Source organism: Neoarius graeffei, chromosome 8 (genome assembly GCF_027579695.1).
Source record: "Neoarius graeffei isolate fNeoGra1 chromosome 8, fNeoGra1.pri, whole genome shotgun sequence".
NCBI lineage: Eukaryota > Metazoa > Chordata > Actinopteri > Siluriformes > Ariidae > Neoarius > Neoarius graeffei.
In genome coordinates, this window is record NC_083576.1 from 72970720 (window position 1) to 72986045 (window position 15326).

The 15326-nt window shown below is 42.7% G+C and overlaps 1 protein-coding gene across 1 annotated transcript in view; it reads right to left on the bottom strand.

Annotated features, from left to right (window-relative positions):
• The window catches only part of dock4 (dedicator of cytokinesis 4), a 214840-nt gene that overhangs the window by 186537 nt on the left and 12977 nt on the right, over positions 1-15326 (bottom strand). The window contains exons 5-6 of the mRNA XM_060926739.1: positions 13806-13954; positions 4970-5054 (exon numbers count right to left, since the gene is read on the bottom strand). Of these exons, the coding sequence (XP_060782722.1) occupies positions 4970-5054; positions 13806-13954 (234 nt within the window). The remainder of the gene's footprint in view (positions 1-4969; positions 5055-13805; positions 13955-15326) is intronic.

A 15326-nucleotide genomic window follows, 5' to 3' on the forward strand; every position in this document is an offset into this window, starting at 1 on the left:
TCAACTGGCAATAGGTCATTAACATGACTGGGTATAAAAAGAGCATCTTGGAGTGGCAGCGGCTCTCAGAAGTAAAGATGGGAAGAGGATCACCAATCCCCCTAATTCTGCGCCGACAAATAGTGGAGCAATATCAGAAAGGAGTTCGACAGTGTAAAATTGCAAAGAGTTTGAACATATCATCATCTACAGTGCATAATATCATCAAATGATTCAGAGAATCTGGAAGAATCTCTGTGCGTAAGGGTCAAGGCCGGAAAACCATGCTGGGTGCCCGTGATCTTCGGGCCCTTAGACGGCACTGCATCACATACAGGCGTGCTTCTGTATTGGAAATCACAAAATGGGCTCAGGAATATTTCCAGAGAACATTATCTGTGAACACAATTCACCGTGCCATCCGCCGTTGCCAGCTAAAACTCTATAGTTCAAAGAAGAAGCCGTATCTAAACATGATCCAGAAGCGCAGATGTCTTCTCTGGGCCAAGCCTCATTTAAAATGGACTGTGGCAAAGTGGAAAACTGTTCTGTGGTCAGACAAATCAAAATTTGAAGTTCTTTATGGAAATCAGGGACGCCGTGTCATTCGGACTAAAGAGGAGAAGGACGACCCAAGTTGTTATCAGCGCTCAGTTCAGAAGCCTGCATCTCTGATGGTATGGGGTTGCATTAGTGCATGTGGCATGGGCAGCTTACACATCTGGAAAGACACCATCAATGCTGAAAGGTATATCCAGGTTCTAGAGCAACATATGCTCCCATCCAGACGACGTCTCTTTCAGGGAAGACCTTGCATTTTCCAACATGACAATGCCAAACCACATACTGCATCAATTACAGCATCATGGCTGCGTAGAAGAAGGGTCCGGGTACTGAACTGGCCAGCCTGCAGTCCAGATCTTTCACCCATAGAAAACATTTGGCGCATCATAAAACGGAAGATACGACAAAAAAGACCTAAGACAGTTGAGCAACTAGAATCCTACATTAGACAAGAATGGGTTAACATTCCTATCCCTAAACTTGAGCAACTTGTCTCCTCAGTCCTCAGACGTTTACAGACTGTTGTAAAGAGAAAAGGGGATGTCTCACAGTGGTAAACATGGCCTTGTCCCAACTTTTTTGAGATGTGTTGTTGTCATGAAATTTAAAATCACCTAATTTTTCTCTTTTAAATGATACATTTTCTCAGTTTAAACATTTGATATGTCATCTATGTTCTATTCTGAATAAAATATGGAATTTTGAAACTTCCACATCACTGCATTCCGTTTTAATTTACAATTTGTACTTTGTCCCAACTTTTTTGGAATCGGGGTTGTATTTCTTGATAATCACTTCGAGCGACTCGGCAAAATGGCGGCCAATCACTTTGTCGCAGTAAGTGAGGAAGAAGAAAATGCTGTTCCGAAAAGCACTAAAGGTGCTATGAAGTTTGGTCTAAAACTATTCAAAGGTGAAGTGGAATTGTCAAATCAATCAATCAATCAATCAATAAAATTTTATTTATATAGCCCTTTACAATAACCAAAAGGTACCCAGAAGTGCTTTACATCAAAGCCATAAAACAGAACACCAAAACACATAAAAACACAGGTTTTGCCTGCGGAAGGTGCCACCGAGCTGCAGATTACCAAAAGCCTTTCAAAAGTACATGAAATAAAACAGACGAAACGAAGCACCCCTCAAAAGCAAGACTCCCGTAGTCAGGATTGTATGCCAATCTAAGGCCCACTTTACACGGGGACGGTATAAAACAAAAATGCAAAAGTCCGTTTTCGTTCTCACTTTTTTCCGCGTCTACACAACCGTTTTCAAGGAGGAAATCTGCGTCTATACGGTGACGCATAAACGTCTCCGCTATGTCTGCACGCATGTGCAACGTCTTCTGTCTTGTCTGATCTGCACATCTGCGCCGCTGTTCTGTCAAGTTATTCTACCAAGCCTACTGCGCATGCGCGAAATCCAGGAGGGTAGGAAAATTCAACAGTAGTTTTGTCCCACCGATCAGCTGGGCTGATAGAAAATCGGTGAGAATTTCACGCATTTGCCGATTTTTATGTTTTGTGCGTATTGGTCGAGTCTTTGGCCGAGTCAAATAATTTGTAATGACTTGTTTTGAATAATAAAACGGTCTGTATGATAACTTGCTAGGATAACTTTACAGAACACCGGTCCGGCTGAGGTACTGTAGTGCTCGAGGGAGGAGCAGGAGCAAACCGAAACTGTTTTAATCTGCCTTTATTAAGTAACACTCACTCTTGTTTCGGTGAAGAAGAGAAAAGGCAGTGTCCATCTCAGCAAAAAAACCCGTTCGGCTGCTAGTTTTATTTTCAGTCTCGGGTTTATGGTTTCACGAGCGGCTTGAATAGGCGGCGCGCGCGTGCATGTGTGTGTAACTTGGCGACACCAAACTGAGGAGCTCCAGCTGGGCGGGTGAGCAGGAAAACACATCTACTGCATTAAAACACAGAGCAGCTTGAAGGTCCGTTGGATCGATGTAATCAGACATGCTCTTACTTTTTTACTTACTTACTTTCTTACTTCCCGGGCTGGCATGTACAGTATATGACATATGTATGACGTAAACGCGTACCCGACGTGAGCAGATCCGAGCAGAGTTTCGCGTATTGGGTAGTTTAGACGGATATGCAACGGGGGCCGTTTTTAACTTATCCACTCTGGAAGGCGTTTTCAATTTTATCCGTTTTTCAGCCTCAGAAACGCCGTCCTCGTGTAAATGAAAGGCACTTCTGATAAAATATTTAGTCGTTTTTACCCGACAGCGTCCTCGTGTAAACGGGCCCTAAAAAAGTAGGTCTTCAACTTTGATTTAAAAAGACCGGGATCAATAGTGGTGCGAATGTTGGGGGGCAGATTGTTCCACAGTCTGGGAGCAGCAACAGCAAAAGAACGATCACCCCACTGTTTATATCTCGACCTTGGAACTTCTAACAGAAGCTGACCCGAAGAACGCAGGGCCCTACCATGATCACGAATAGTTAAAATCTCAAACAAGTAAGAGGGAGCCAGGCCATTGATGGCATTAAAAACAAACAACAGAAGTTTGATTTATTGTGATTTATTTTATCCATTTCAAAACAAAGTATTTTACGTGACTCTGCGTAGATCAGTGACACAAGCCTGCGTTGCACCATCATTATGTTTGCATGCCGCTTTTGAAGTTTGAAATAAATTATTTTTTTAAATACGATTTTTAAAAAAAATAATCACCTGTGTATTTATACTAAAACAATTATCCGCCCCAGGCTCAGTGGATATCGGCAAATCATAACCTCGACTTCGTCTCAGTTATTATTCACTGATATTCACTTCGCCGAAGGTCCTCGCTAGGTAGCAAACATGACCACAACATTTCCAAAATCATGTGACTTGTCAACAATTGTCCTAATTTTTGGCAAAGAAAACAGGCAAGCAAAAATCCAGTGTTTCATCACACGACTTAAACACTCGCCCAAATCAGCGACTCAAAATATACAGTAATGCTGTGTTCACACTTATACCGGTACGAAAGTGGTATAACTGTATCGATACAAAGTATACCGGTACAGTTTAGTGCATCTGTCCACACTAGCGAGAAATGTTTGCGGTTTTCTTTCACGGTAGTTGAAATGCGCGTGCGCGAAATGTTTCCATGGTTACCGAGTAACTTCCTTCCGAGAATATATGGCATCCGTTATTCCGTGATCTCGAGAAAACAAAACAATTATTTCATGATCTCAGCTGGATCACTGTATCTCCGTCGGTAGAGACGAAGCCGGGCCAGTCTTCTGCGGAGGTGCCGCGGACTAATTTTGAAATTATCCCTTATTAAAAGACTTAATGCAATCTCTCCCTGTGTCAACCCCTGAACAAAATATTGCCTTATTAGGTGATCGATTATTCCAGACGTTCTAATGACCAAAGTTGCGTCTATACAGAATGAGAAATAGCCCCAAAGTCAGCATATCACAAGTCTCTTGGCGCACCTGAATGAACCATTTCTCAGCTGTTTACTCGAGATCACGGAATAATTGTTTTGTTTTCTCGAGATCTCGAAATAACGGTTTTGTTTTCTCGAGATCTCGAATTAGTTGTGTTGTTTTCTCGAGATCCTGAATTAATTATGTCGTTATCTCGGGATAACAAGGTGAATAAAAAAAAAAAGGATTATATGAAGGGCCTCTCTCGGCTTCCGTACGGATGAAACAACGTGTGTGTGTGCTTTTTGTTGTCAATGTACAGTCTGTATTTCTGGTGGTCATTTATTCAGTCGAATCGTATAAAACGCGCGAGGCAGTTGAGAAAGAAACAAACGAATCTCCGTTCTTCACTATTTTATTCAGCGAAGACATCTATTGAGGTGTGTGACTTTGCGCATGCGCATTATATTTGTATCGATACAGAGCCGCTTCATCTGTCCACACTACATGAAGCGCTACAGTACCGATACCGTACCGGTACGAAACCCATACATTTGTGGGTTTCATACCGATACAGTTATACCGCTACACGTATAGTTGCTAGTGTGGACAGGTGTTGCGGTACGAAAGTAGTTTCGTATCGGTACAAAATCCCTAGTGTGGACAGGGTATAAGTCTTTCCACATTTCCATCTCTGAAGAGCCTATACAGGTCTAAAGGAACACGGAGTGTGTGTAAAGTGTGTTCTCGGTACAAGAACACAATGGGAGGACTGAAATAATGCAAGTTTGCAAACAGCCACTTAATGTACTTAATTACTATCATTTTCGTATGCAAGCATGACATGCTCTGTGTGTGTGCGCGTGTGCGTGTGTGTGTTAAACAAAAAGAGAGAGGAACAGGACTGGGGCTGTGGCGTCAGACCGGGTTGCAGTTGCCGTGGTAACGCAGCATAGACCTCAGGCAGCAGTAGAAGGGTGACTCATGAGAATTGTGTGTGTGTGTGTGTGTGTGTGTGTGTGTGTGTGGGTGTGCGTAAAACTAACCAGGCGATAGAGCTCGGTGATGCTGATCTCATCTGGGTCTACCATACTGAAATCCCGCCTGGGAACCAGGTCCAATCCTAGCTGCCTATAAACACACACACACACACACACACGCACTCTTAAAATTCCAATTAACATCATCAATTTACTAACATGAAATGTTCTACGTGGTAACACAGTTAAGCTGTCTAAAATAATTCAAAACAACAAAATACATCTGCATAATGCCCTATATACACGTCCCTTGTGTAGGGATGCATCAGTACAGATACTAATATCCTGAGTGTTCATTTAATAAATCAAATCAAATCAAGTTTATTTGTATCGCGCTTTTAACAATAAACACTGTCGCAAAGCAGCTTTACAGAATTTGAACGACTTAAAACATGAGCTAATTTTATCCCTAATCTATCCCCAATGAGCAAGCCTGTGGCGACGGTGGCAAGGAAAAACTCCCTCAGACGACATGAGGAAGAAACCTCGAGAGGAACCAGACTCAAAAGGGAACCCATCCTCATTTGGGCAACAACAGACAGCCTGACTATAATATTAACAGTTTTAACAGGTATAACCCTCAACTGTCCTCATGGGGCCATCCTTCACAGGACTTATTCAATCACACTCATTAAAAACACTCAGATACCTGACATCACACAGGCTTGTAGTACTCGAGTCTGACTCGTGCCCTAATTTTAAGGACTCGTGACTTGACTTGGACTCGAGCACTGATGACTCGGACTTGGCCTCGTGTATTAACTGCATTCGGACTCATAAATTGGAGACGAGAACCGGGATTTTTTCTTTATTTTTTGTAACATGCCATAATAATTTGGCATAAGATATTTATATCTACATTCATTTTCATACTAATTTCGTGCAAGAGAATGCACATTCACCTGTTCATACAGTACGTCATGTTCAGGAACAAACGAATGTTAATGGCGTTAAAATGCCTGGAGAGAAGCCCCTAGGATTGCCCGCTTTGCTTATACAGACTTCTCGTGCAGTGGGAAAAAATGCACTGCTATGTGTTCCATATGTAGAAGAACTATCGAGAAGACGACGGGGACGACCTCGAACTTCAATCGTCATTTGGTAAAACTACACCCAGAGAAGGAAGTGGCACGCTATGTTCATTGCTCTGTTGATAGCGGGGCTTGCTTGTTGACCGATATATATATACGCCTAATCCCGAAAACGGGTATAACACAATGAACAAAAGATACAGTATATTATAAGTTCATACAAATAATATAACAGTTTATGAGATTGTATCTGATTCATTTCCTTTCCTTCTCTTGTCCCTCTGTTTTTCGTATGCATGAACTCTTTTCTCGTTGACTTTGTCACATATTTGATGAATCATCTTTCTCTATTCAATTCGATTCTCTACTTTTGTCTTCCATTGGTCGAGAACGTCACCACATTTCAACACACTTTTACACGTGTCTTTATATCTGAGCTTTGGACGACCAACAGGACGTTTTCCTTCAGTTAATTCACCATATAGTAAGGATTTCACTGGACGATCATCCTCCATTCTGGACACATGGCCTAGCCAGCGTAGTCGACTTCTTACCAATAATATTTCTATGTCTTCCACACATGCTATTGCGGAGGACTTCTTCGTTGCTGATATAATGGTCCCATTTTATCTTCAGTATTCTCCTTAAATGACGCTGTTGAACTGTACGGAGTTGCCTAACTTGTTGATGGTTCAAAGTCCATGTTTCACTGCCATACATTAGTAGCAGCATAAGGCATTGATTGTAGACCTTTACTTTAGTGGTATAGGTTAGGTCATGCGAGTCAAAAACTCGATGACGCAATCTTCCAAAAGCACACGAATTTGCTTGGATTCGTGCTGTTAAGTCTTCCTTTATTGAACAGTCATTTGTTATGTAGCTACTAAGATACTTAAAGCTGCTGACATTCTTTAATTTGGTGTGATCGATGAAAAATTCGGCTTCTGGTCCAATGCACATTGTTTCAGTTTTTGTGGTGTTAAAGGAACAGTCCACCGTACTTCCATAATGAAATATGCTTTTATCTGAATTGAGACGAGCTGCTCCGTACCTCTCCGAGCTTTGCGCGACCTCCCAGTCAGTCAGACGCAGTCAGACGCGCTGTCACTCCTGTTAGCAATGTAGCTAGGCTCAGTATGGCCAATGGTATTTTTTGGGGCTGTAGTTAGATGCGACCAAACTCTTCCGCGTTTTTCCTGTTTACATAGGTTTATATGACCAGTGATATGAAACAAGTTCAGTTACACAAATTGAAACGTAGCGATTTTCTATGCTATGGAAAGTCCGCACTATAATGACAGGCGTACTAACACCTTCTGCGCGCTTCGACAGCGCATTGATGCGGAGCTCAGATATCAATGCGCTGCCGAAGCGCACAGAAGGTGTTAGTACGCCTGTCATTATAGTGCGGACTTTCCATAGCATAGAAAATCGCTACGTTTCAATTTGTGTAACTGAATTTGTTTCATATCACTGGTCATATAAACCTATGTAAACAGGAAAAACGCGGAAGAGTTTGGTCGCATCTAACTACAGCCCCAAAAAATACCATTGGCCATGCTGAGCCTAGCTACATTGCTAACAGGAGTGACAGCGCGTCTGACTGCGTCTGACTGGGAGGTCACGCAAAGCTCGGAGAGGTACGGAGCAGCTCGTCTCAATTCAGATAAGAGCATATTTCATTATGGAAGTACGGTGGACTGTTCCTTTAATGCATAGACCCATCTTTTTAGCTAGATCATTGTAGGCAGTGAGAAGGATTTGTAAACCATCGGGTGTGTCACTGAAAATTGCTATATCATCTGCATATTGTGCCTCTCTTGCCCCTTTTCCACCAAAGCAGTTCCAGGGCTGGTTCGGGGCCAGTGCTTAGTTTGGAACCGGGTTTTCTGTTTCCACTGACAAAGAACTGGCTCTGGGGCCAGAAAAACTGGTTCCAGGCTAGCACCAACTCTCTGCTGGGCCAGAGGAAAGAACCGCTTACGTCAGCGGGGGGGCGGAGTTGTTAAGACCAACAACAATAACAAGACCGCGAAAGATCGCCATTTTTAAGCGACGAGAGGCAGCAGCTGTACAAATGCGAAGTCATCCATTATTATTATTGTTGTTGTTGTTGCTGCTGCTGCTTCTTCCGTGTTGTTTTTGCTTCGATATTCGCGCCAAGGTTTATGCAAACGTAGCGACGTAACTGACGTATACAACAATGTAACTGACGTATACAGCGACGTAATGACGTGGCTCCCCTTAGCACCGCGAGCTATGGAAAAGCAAACTGATTCTCAGCTGGCTCGCAAGTTGAACGAGTTGTGAACCAGCACCAGCACTGGCCCCGAACCAGCCCTGGAACTGATTTGGTGGAAAAGGGGTATCTGACGTATACGGCAAGGACTTTGGTCTTACTCTTTAGTCTTCTGAGGTCAAATAAGTCACCATCATATCGAAACCTGACTTGGATGCTGTGAGTGTGCTTGATCTCCTTGTATGCAAGCCATAGTAAAACAGCTGCGTATATGCCATAGAGTGTGGGAGCTAGTTTACAGCCTTGTTTAACACCACTGTTGTATTCAAAAGGATTTGTGAGTTCACCGTCAACAATGAGTCTTGCATGTACATTTGTGTATAACTTCTTGATAATTCTGATGAATTTCGCTGGACAACCGAGTTTGCCTAAGATGGCATAAAGGAGGTCACGGTTCACAGATGATCTAGCGAGTATTAACCCTCTCTCATGTTATTTGCCCTGTTGATAGTGGGCGGGGCTTGCTGAGCGATGAACAAGCTTTTTATCTGTAGCTTGTTAACTAAAACGGGGCAGTCGAGCAGTAACGTTAGACCAACACAGCAGCAGAGACGCTTTCACATAAAGGCAGCAACAGCCACCGTCAAATGGTGCGGATGGAGTCTTGTTCTCGGACTCGACTCGAAATTTTCTTTAATGACTCGGACTTGAACGCTGGGGACTCGAGGTTTAGTGACTCCACTACAACACTGACATCACATGATACTATGTAATGTAAGCTTACTGTTTTTCAGGGTGTTTTCACACCTGGTCCCCTTTAAAGGAACCAGACTCAGTCCTCTTTAAGTGGACCAAAAAGTGGACCAACAGAAAAAGAACTCAGTTCTTTTTGTGTTCACACTGTGAATTTATTACAAAGAGGACTGGGTTCTCTTTCTGGTCCATTTAAGCTTTGATGGGGCCTCAGTCCTCTTTCTGTTCACACCAGGTCCTCTAGAGCCCTCAGACCCCCAGTACACGGAATTCTGGGTAATTTTCTCTTGAATCAAAATGTCTGCTGCCATGCTTGCCCTGCTGTATTCTTTGATCAAAATAGTGCGGATTAAGGAAAATAAATTTATATATATATATATATATATATATATATATATATATATATATATATATAGTTATATTATTGTGGCCGACTCATCAGTCAGTAAGTTCAGAGATCTGTAAAGCGGCTGTGGTAAGTTCCAAAAGGAAGTTGAGTTTCCCTGCTACAGTCACGTGACCAACTACGGCAAACGAAGAAGGTTAAACTACAGTGAAAAAGGCGAAGTGAACCCGGTGCGCTTTTTGTTCACAATGCGCAGATTAGGCGAACCGTACCGTTGATTTTTAGTGAACCGTACTGAGACCACCTCCTGAGGTGGTCTCAGTTCGGTTCGCTTTAAAGGGGTCTGGGTACGGTTGGAGTGTTCACATAACATGCGCAAAAAATGCTGAGCCATCGATCTGAGTTCGGTTAGATGGCTGAAAGGGACCAAGTGTGAAAACACCCTCATTGTGCTAATGAACTGACACCATAAACCGACAGTAATGTGGACGATTCGTGATTAATGCAAAGCAGACTGCAAACTGTGCTCTGTGAAAAATACTAAAACAATGTCATCTTTCTATAATACAAGTACAGTAACCTGATCAAGCATCCTTCTGGCATGTAAACAGTAACTGTTATTACAGACAATGAGGGTGACTAAGCGCATAGTGCAGTATCAGTGAGCATGGACATCATGCTTGTAAGGTGCTGTGAATTGCACGCATACAAAGATATTCATGAGCGTTGATCCGTGAAGTGGACGTGCAGAGAAACTGTCAGACATGAGAGCATTGAGCACTGACAAAACTAACAAACAAAAACAAAGCTAAAGTAAGTAAAAGGGCACTCGATAGAGTGCACACCTCGGCCAAGCCACGTTATCAACTTCAAAATCAAATCACTTGAACCTGGGATAATACTAAAGCTGTACACCAAATTTCATCGAAGTACTTTCAAAATTTCCTGGTTAATTGCTTTAACTTTGTTGGAGGAGGTTATATTTTCGTCTCTGTTTGTTTGTTTGTCTTTTCCCAACATAACTCACAAAATAGTGAACGGATTTGGATGAAATTTGGAGGAAAGGTGGTCCATGGGCCAAGGAACAATTGATTAGATTTTGATGCAGATACGGATATGTATGTGGGTCCAGGATTTTTTTTTTTTGCCTTTTTCCAACGTACAGTGCCTTGCAAAAGTATTCATCCCCCTTGGTGTTTGTCCTGTTTTGTCGCATTACAAGCTGGAATTAAAATTGATTTTTGGAGGGTTAGCACCATTTGATTTACACAACATGCCTACAACTTTAAAGGTGCACATTTTTTTTTTTTTTGTATTGTGACACAAACAATAATTAAGATGAAAAAAAAACAGAAACCTGGAGTGTGCATAAGTATTCACCCCACCAAAGTCAATACATTGTAGAGCCACCTTTTGCTACAATTACAGCTGCAAGTCTCTTGGGGTGTGTCTCTATTAGCTTAGCACATCTAGCCACTGGGATTTTTGTCCATTTCTCAAGGCAAAACTGCTCCAACTCCTTCAAGTTAGATGGGTTGTGTTGGTGTACAGCAATCTTCAAGTTATGCCACAGATTCTCAATTGGATTGAGGTCTGGGCTTGACTAAGCCATTCCAAGATATTTACATGTTTCCCTTTAAACCACTCCAGTGTAGCTTTAGCAGTATGTTTAGGGTCATTGTCCTGCTAGACCATGAACTTTCGTCCCAGTCTCAAACCTCTGGCTGACTCAAACAGGTTTTCCTCCAGAATTGCCCTGTATTTAGTGCCATCCATCTTTCCTTCAGTCCTGACCAGCTTTCTTGTCCCTGCAGATGAAAAATATCCCCACAGCATGATGCTGCCACCACCATGCTTCACTGTAGGAATGGTGTTCTCAGGGTGTTGGGTTTGCATCACACATGGCATTTCTCATGATGGCCAAAAAGTTCAATTTTTGTCTTGTTTGACCAGAGAATCTTCTTCCATGTGTTTGGGGAGTCTGCCACATGCTGTTGGGCAAACTCCAAATGTGATTTTTTAAGCAATTACTTTTTTCTGGCCACTTCCATAAAGCCCCACTCTGTGGAGGGTACAGCTTAAAGTGATCCTATGGACAGATACTCCCATCTCCACTGTGGATCTTTGCAGCTCCTTCAGCGTTATCGTTGGTGTCTTTGTTGCATCTCTGATTAATGCCGTCCTTGCCTGTGAGTTTTGGTGGGCGGCCTTCTCTTGTCAGGTTTGTAGTGCTGACATATTCTTTCCATTTTGCTATAATGGATTTAATGGTGCTCCGTGGGATATTCAAAGTTTGTGATATATTTTTTATAACCCAGCCCTGAGCTATACTTCTCCACAGCTTTGTCTCTGACCTGTTTGGAGGCTCTTTGGTTTTCATGTTGCTTGCTTAGTAGTGTTGCAGAGTCAGGGTCCTTCCAGAACAGGTTGATTTATACAGACATCATGTGACAGATCATGTGACACTTTGATTGCACACAGGTGGATCTTAATCAACTAATTATGTGACTTATGAAGTGAATTGGTTGGACCAGCTCTTATTTAGGGGTTTCATACAAAAGGGGTGAATACTTACATTATACACACTCCAGATTTCTGTTTTTTTCATCTTAATTATTGTTTGTGTCACAATAAAAAAACAATGTGCACCTTTAAAGCGGTAGGCATGTTGGGTAAATCAAATGGTGCTAACCCTCTAAAAATCCATTTTAATTCCAGCTTGTCATGCGACAAAACAGGACAAACACCAAGGGGGATGAATACTTTTGTAAGGCACTGTATGTTGGAAAAAGACAAAAAAAAAAAATCCTGGATCCACATACATATCCATATCTGCATCAAAATCTAATCAATTGTTCCTTGGCCCATGGACCACCTTTCCTCCAAATTTCATCAAAATCCGTTCACTATTTTGTGAGTTATGTTGGGAACAGACAAACAAACAAACAAATGGAGGTGAAAACACAACCTCGTTCAACAAGGTTAAAGCGATTAACCAGGAAATTTTGAAATGACAGGGTTATGAAATGTCATCATTATACATTAATACAAGATGTTCCTTCTATATGAAAATAATTAACCAGAATTTAGCTTAAAAAACATGTTAAAGTTGTATGGATGTGGCCATACTGGATTAGCCAGACGCATGGATGTATTAGGACACAAAAATGATGGTGGCGCTAGGTGACGTAGGATTCAGCACGACAGCATACCGTGTCACACATCAAACAGATGGAAATTTTAAATTTTGAATGTTTTTTTTTTTAAATAAACAGGCAATAAACTCACCACTACTTTATACTGATTCCTTTTCTAACGCTGCATTGGCATAATTTTTGTAGAGAAATGCAAAGAAATTGACCGAGAAGTCACGCTAGACCATAATATTATACTGTAGTCTAGTTGTCACATGCAACAGAAGGACTCTCAGGCACCTCCTGGACAGCGCACGCTCCGAACTGACTTGCCACGAATTATACACACCTGCACAGGATTAAGGCGCAATCAACACGCCTATATAAGGACTCAGAATGCAGACTTACTTTGCGAAGTATTGCATTGTTGTGAGCCTTGTTTCCTGACTGATTTCCTGGTTTCTAATTCCTGTTTCCTGTTCCTTGTTTTTGACCCTGCTTCTGTATACGATATTCTGTTTGTTCCTCGCTTGACCTTTTACCCATTTTACCGTTCATGATATACGCCTGCCGATTTGGACTGTTTGACTGTTTGCGCTTTTCTTTACCATAAAGATCTGCACTTAAATCCGTCTCCAACCCTACCTGACAGAATACTGCGCCCCACTGACATTAGTATAACATGCACTTGTACACCTCCGCTGTGCTCGCGGAAAATGACATCACGCACGATGGAGTTACAGCGGCCTCCATGAGAAAAAACAGTCTTGTCCATTTTCATCATTTTATTGGTTAAATATTATCAATATCGGTATTAGTATTGACAAAATACATACTTGGACTTGCTTAAAAAAAAATAAAAGATAAGCCTCGGTCACAACCGGCCGTACGTGCTCCTACGGCCGGTCTACGTGCAAAAAACGCAAGAAACGCACGGAGGGTGCGCGTGAAACGCACGGAGGGCGCGCGTGTGACGTGCTGATTTTCGAGCCGTAGACTGGCCGCAGACCGGCCGCAGAGGTTCTTTTTGTCATGTCAAACAAACTCTACGGGCGCTTACGTTTTTTTCAGGTTGCAAGACAAACTTACGGCCAACGTGCGTCTTTCTCCATGAACAAAAAAAACGCAGCAATTTGGGAAACGCCAAAAATCGCACTGCAAAAAAATCGTACGTCCGGTTATGACCTAGGCTATATTGTAGCATTTGTAGCCTTGTTTGTCAGGAAAGCACAATATACAGTCTAACAAATGCATACGCATAGCAGTTCACGACATCATCATCACGACTAAAGTAATGCTAGTGTGCTTTTTTCGGAGCTGCTTATCTTTTGACACTCACTCGTTACCCCAGTCGAGCCTCGCTACAATGTGCTGTTTGATGTCAGTCATGCGCTCGTGGGTCAGGTGACCGAGCAGGACCTGCTGTCTCAGCTCCAGGATCTCTGTCATTACATGCCAGAGTCTGTGGAAGAGCTCGGCCTCGTTCTTCTGCAGGTGACAAGAACAGAGAAAGGCGGCACGAGTTCATTTTTCAGGCAAGGGTTAAAGGAACAGTTCTGCTAGATATCTAATTTACACAAGGTTTCCTACAGTTGCTCATCGAGGAAGTTTGATGTCTAAAGCCCAAGCTTAGCGCAGATAATAAATGAAAAAAAAATGCAGCAAACAAATGGAAATCTTACTTTTAGTACTATTCCTGCCTCACACCACATGCAGTTCTTTAATATCACCATGCAGATTTGCCAATATCTTTTAGGACATAGCGTGTATTTGGTACTTCTCCATCCTCCTGGCTTCATCGTCACAAGTTTGAACGGTACCGTATAATAGTTTTAGCATGACTTTTATTACTATAAACGCAAACATGTCTTGACTACACGTGGACAAATTGAGTACAAACTGATTTTTCACTCAACTGTCCCTTTAAAAAGGACATATTACAAAAAACTCACTTTTTTAGTGTTTGTGCACATACATTCGGGTATCTGGATCCTACCAACCCACAAACTCTGAAATAAGACGCCCTGTCAGTTTCTTTTGCGCTGTGTATTTCAGAAAACATGAGCTTCAAAAAGACGTTCAGATTTGTTTCCCCTTTCTATGTCACAAGTGGAGCTCATTAGAATAACCCCGCCCCCTCATCCAAGTATCTCCACTCATGGCTTGAGAACTGCCTTTGTGAATGAAGAAGGAATTCATGAGGAAAGTGCTACTTGATTGGCTGGCTGGCGGGGGGGAAGAGGTGTCAGGAACGGATCCAGCCCAAGAATCTGACAGATGCACATTTATAGAAATATTTTCACTAATGGCCCTTTTCCACTACCCTTTTTCAGCTCACTTCAGCTCGCTTCAGCCCGACACGGCCCGCGTTTCGACTACCTCAGAGCAGCACGACTCAGCTCGCTTCAGCCCTGCTTAGCACCCAAAACTCGCACGGTTTTGGAGTAGGGCTGAAGCGAGCCAAACCGAGCCGAGTGGGGCTAGGGGCGTGAGGAGACACTCCCCTGTGCACTGATTGGTGAGGAGGAGTGTCCTCACATGCCCACACACGCCCCGCGAGCACGCTGGGATCTGTAAACACCGTAAACCCGGAAGAAGAAGAATTACGAATTACGAGAATTTCTGAAGCCTTATGCGCCTCGCCTCATCTATACGCTCTTGCCAGTATCTGTTGGCGTTGTCGGTGACAACAAGCCACAGCACCAAGACCAGCAACACTAACGACTCCATGTCCTCCATGTTTATTGTTTACTATCCGGGTCGTGAGACTACCGCTTAAAAGATCACTGATGTCACTGTTTACGCCGCCTAACGACATCACGTGACGTCCACCCACTTTCGCTAACTCCACCCAATGTGT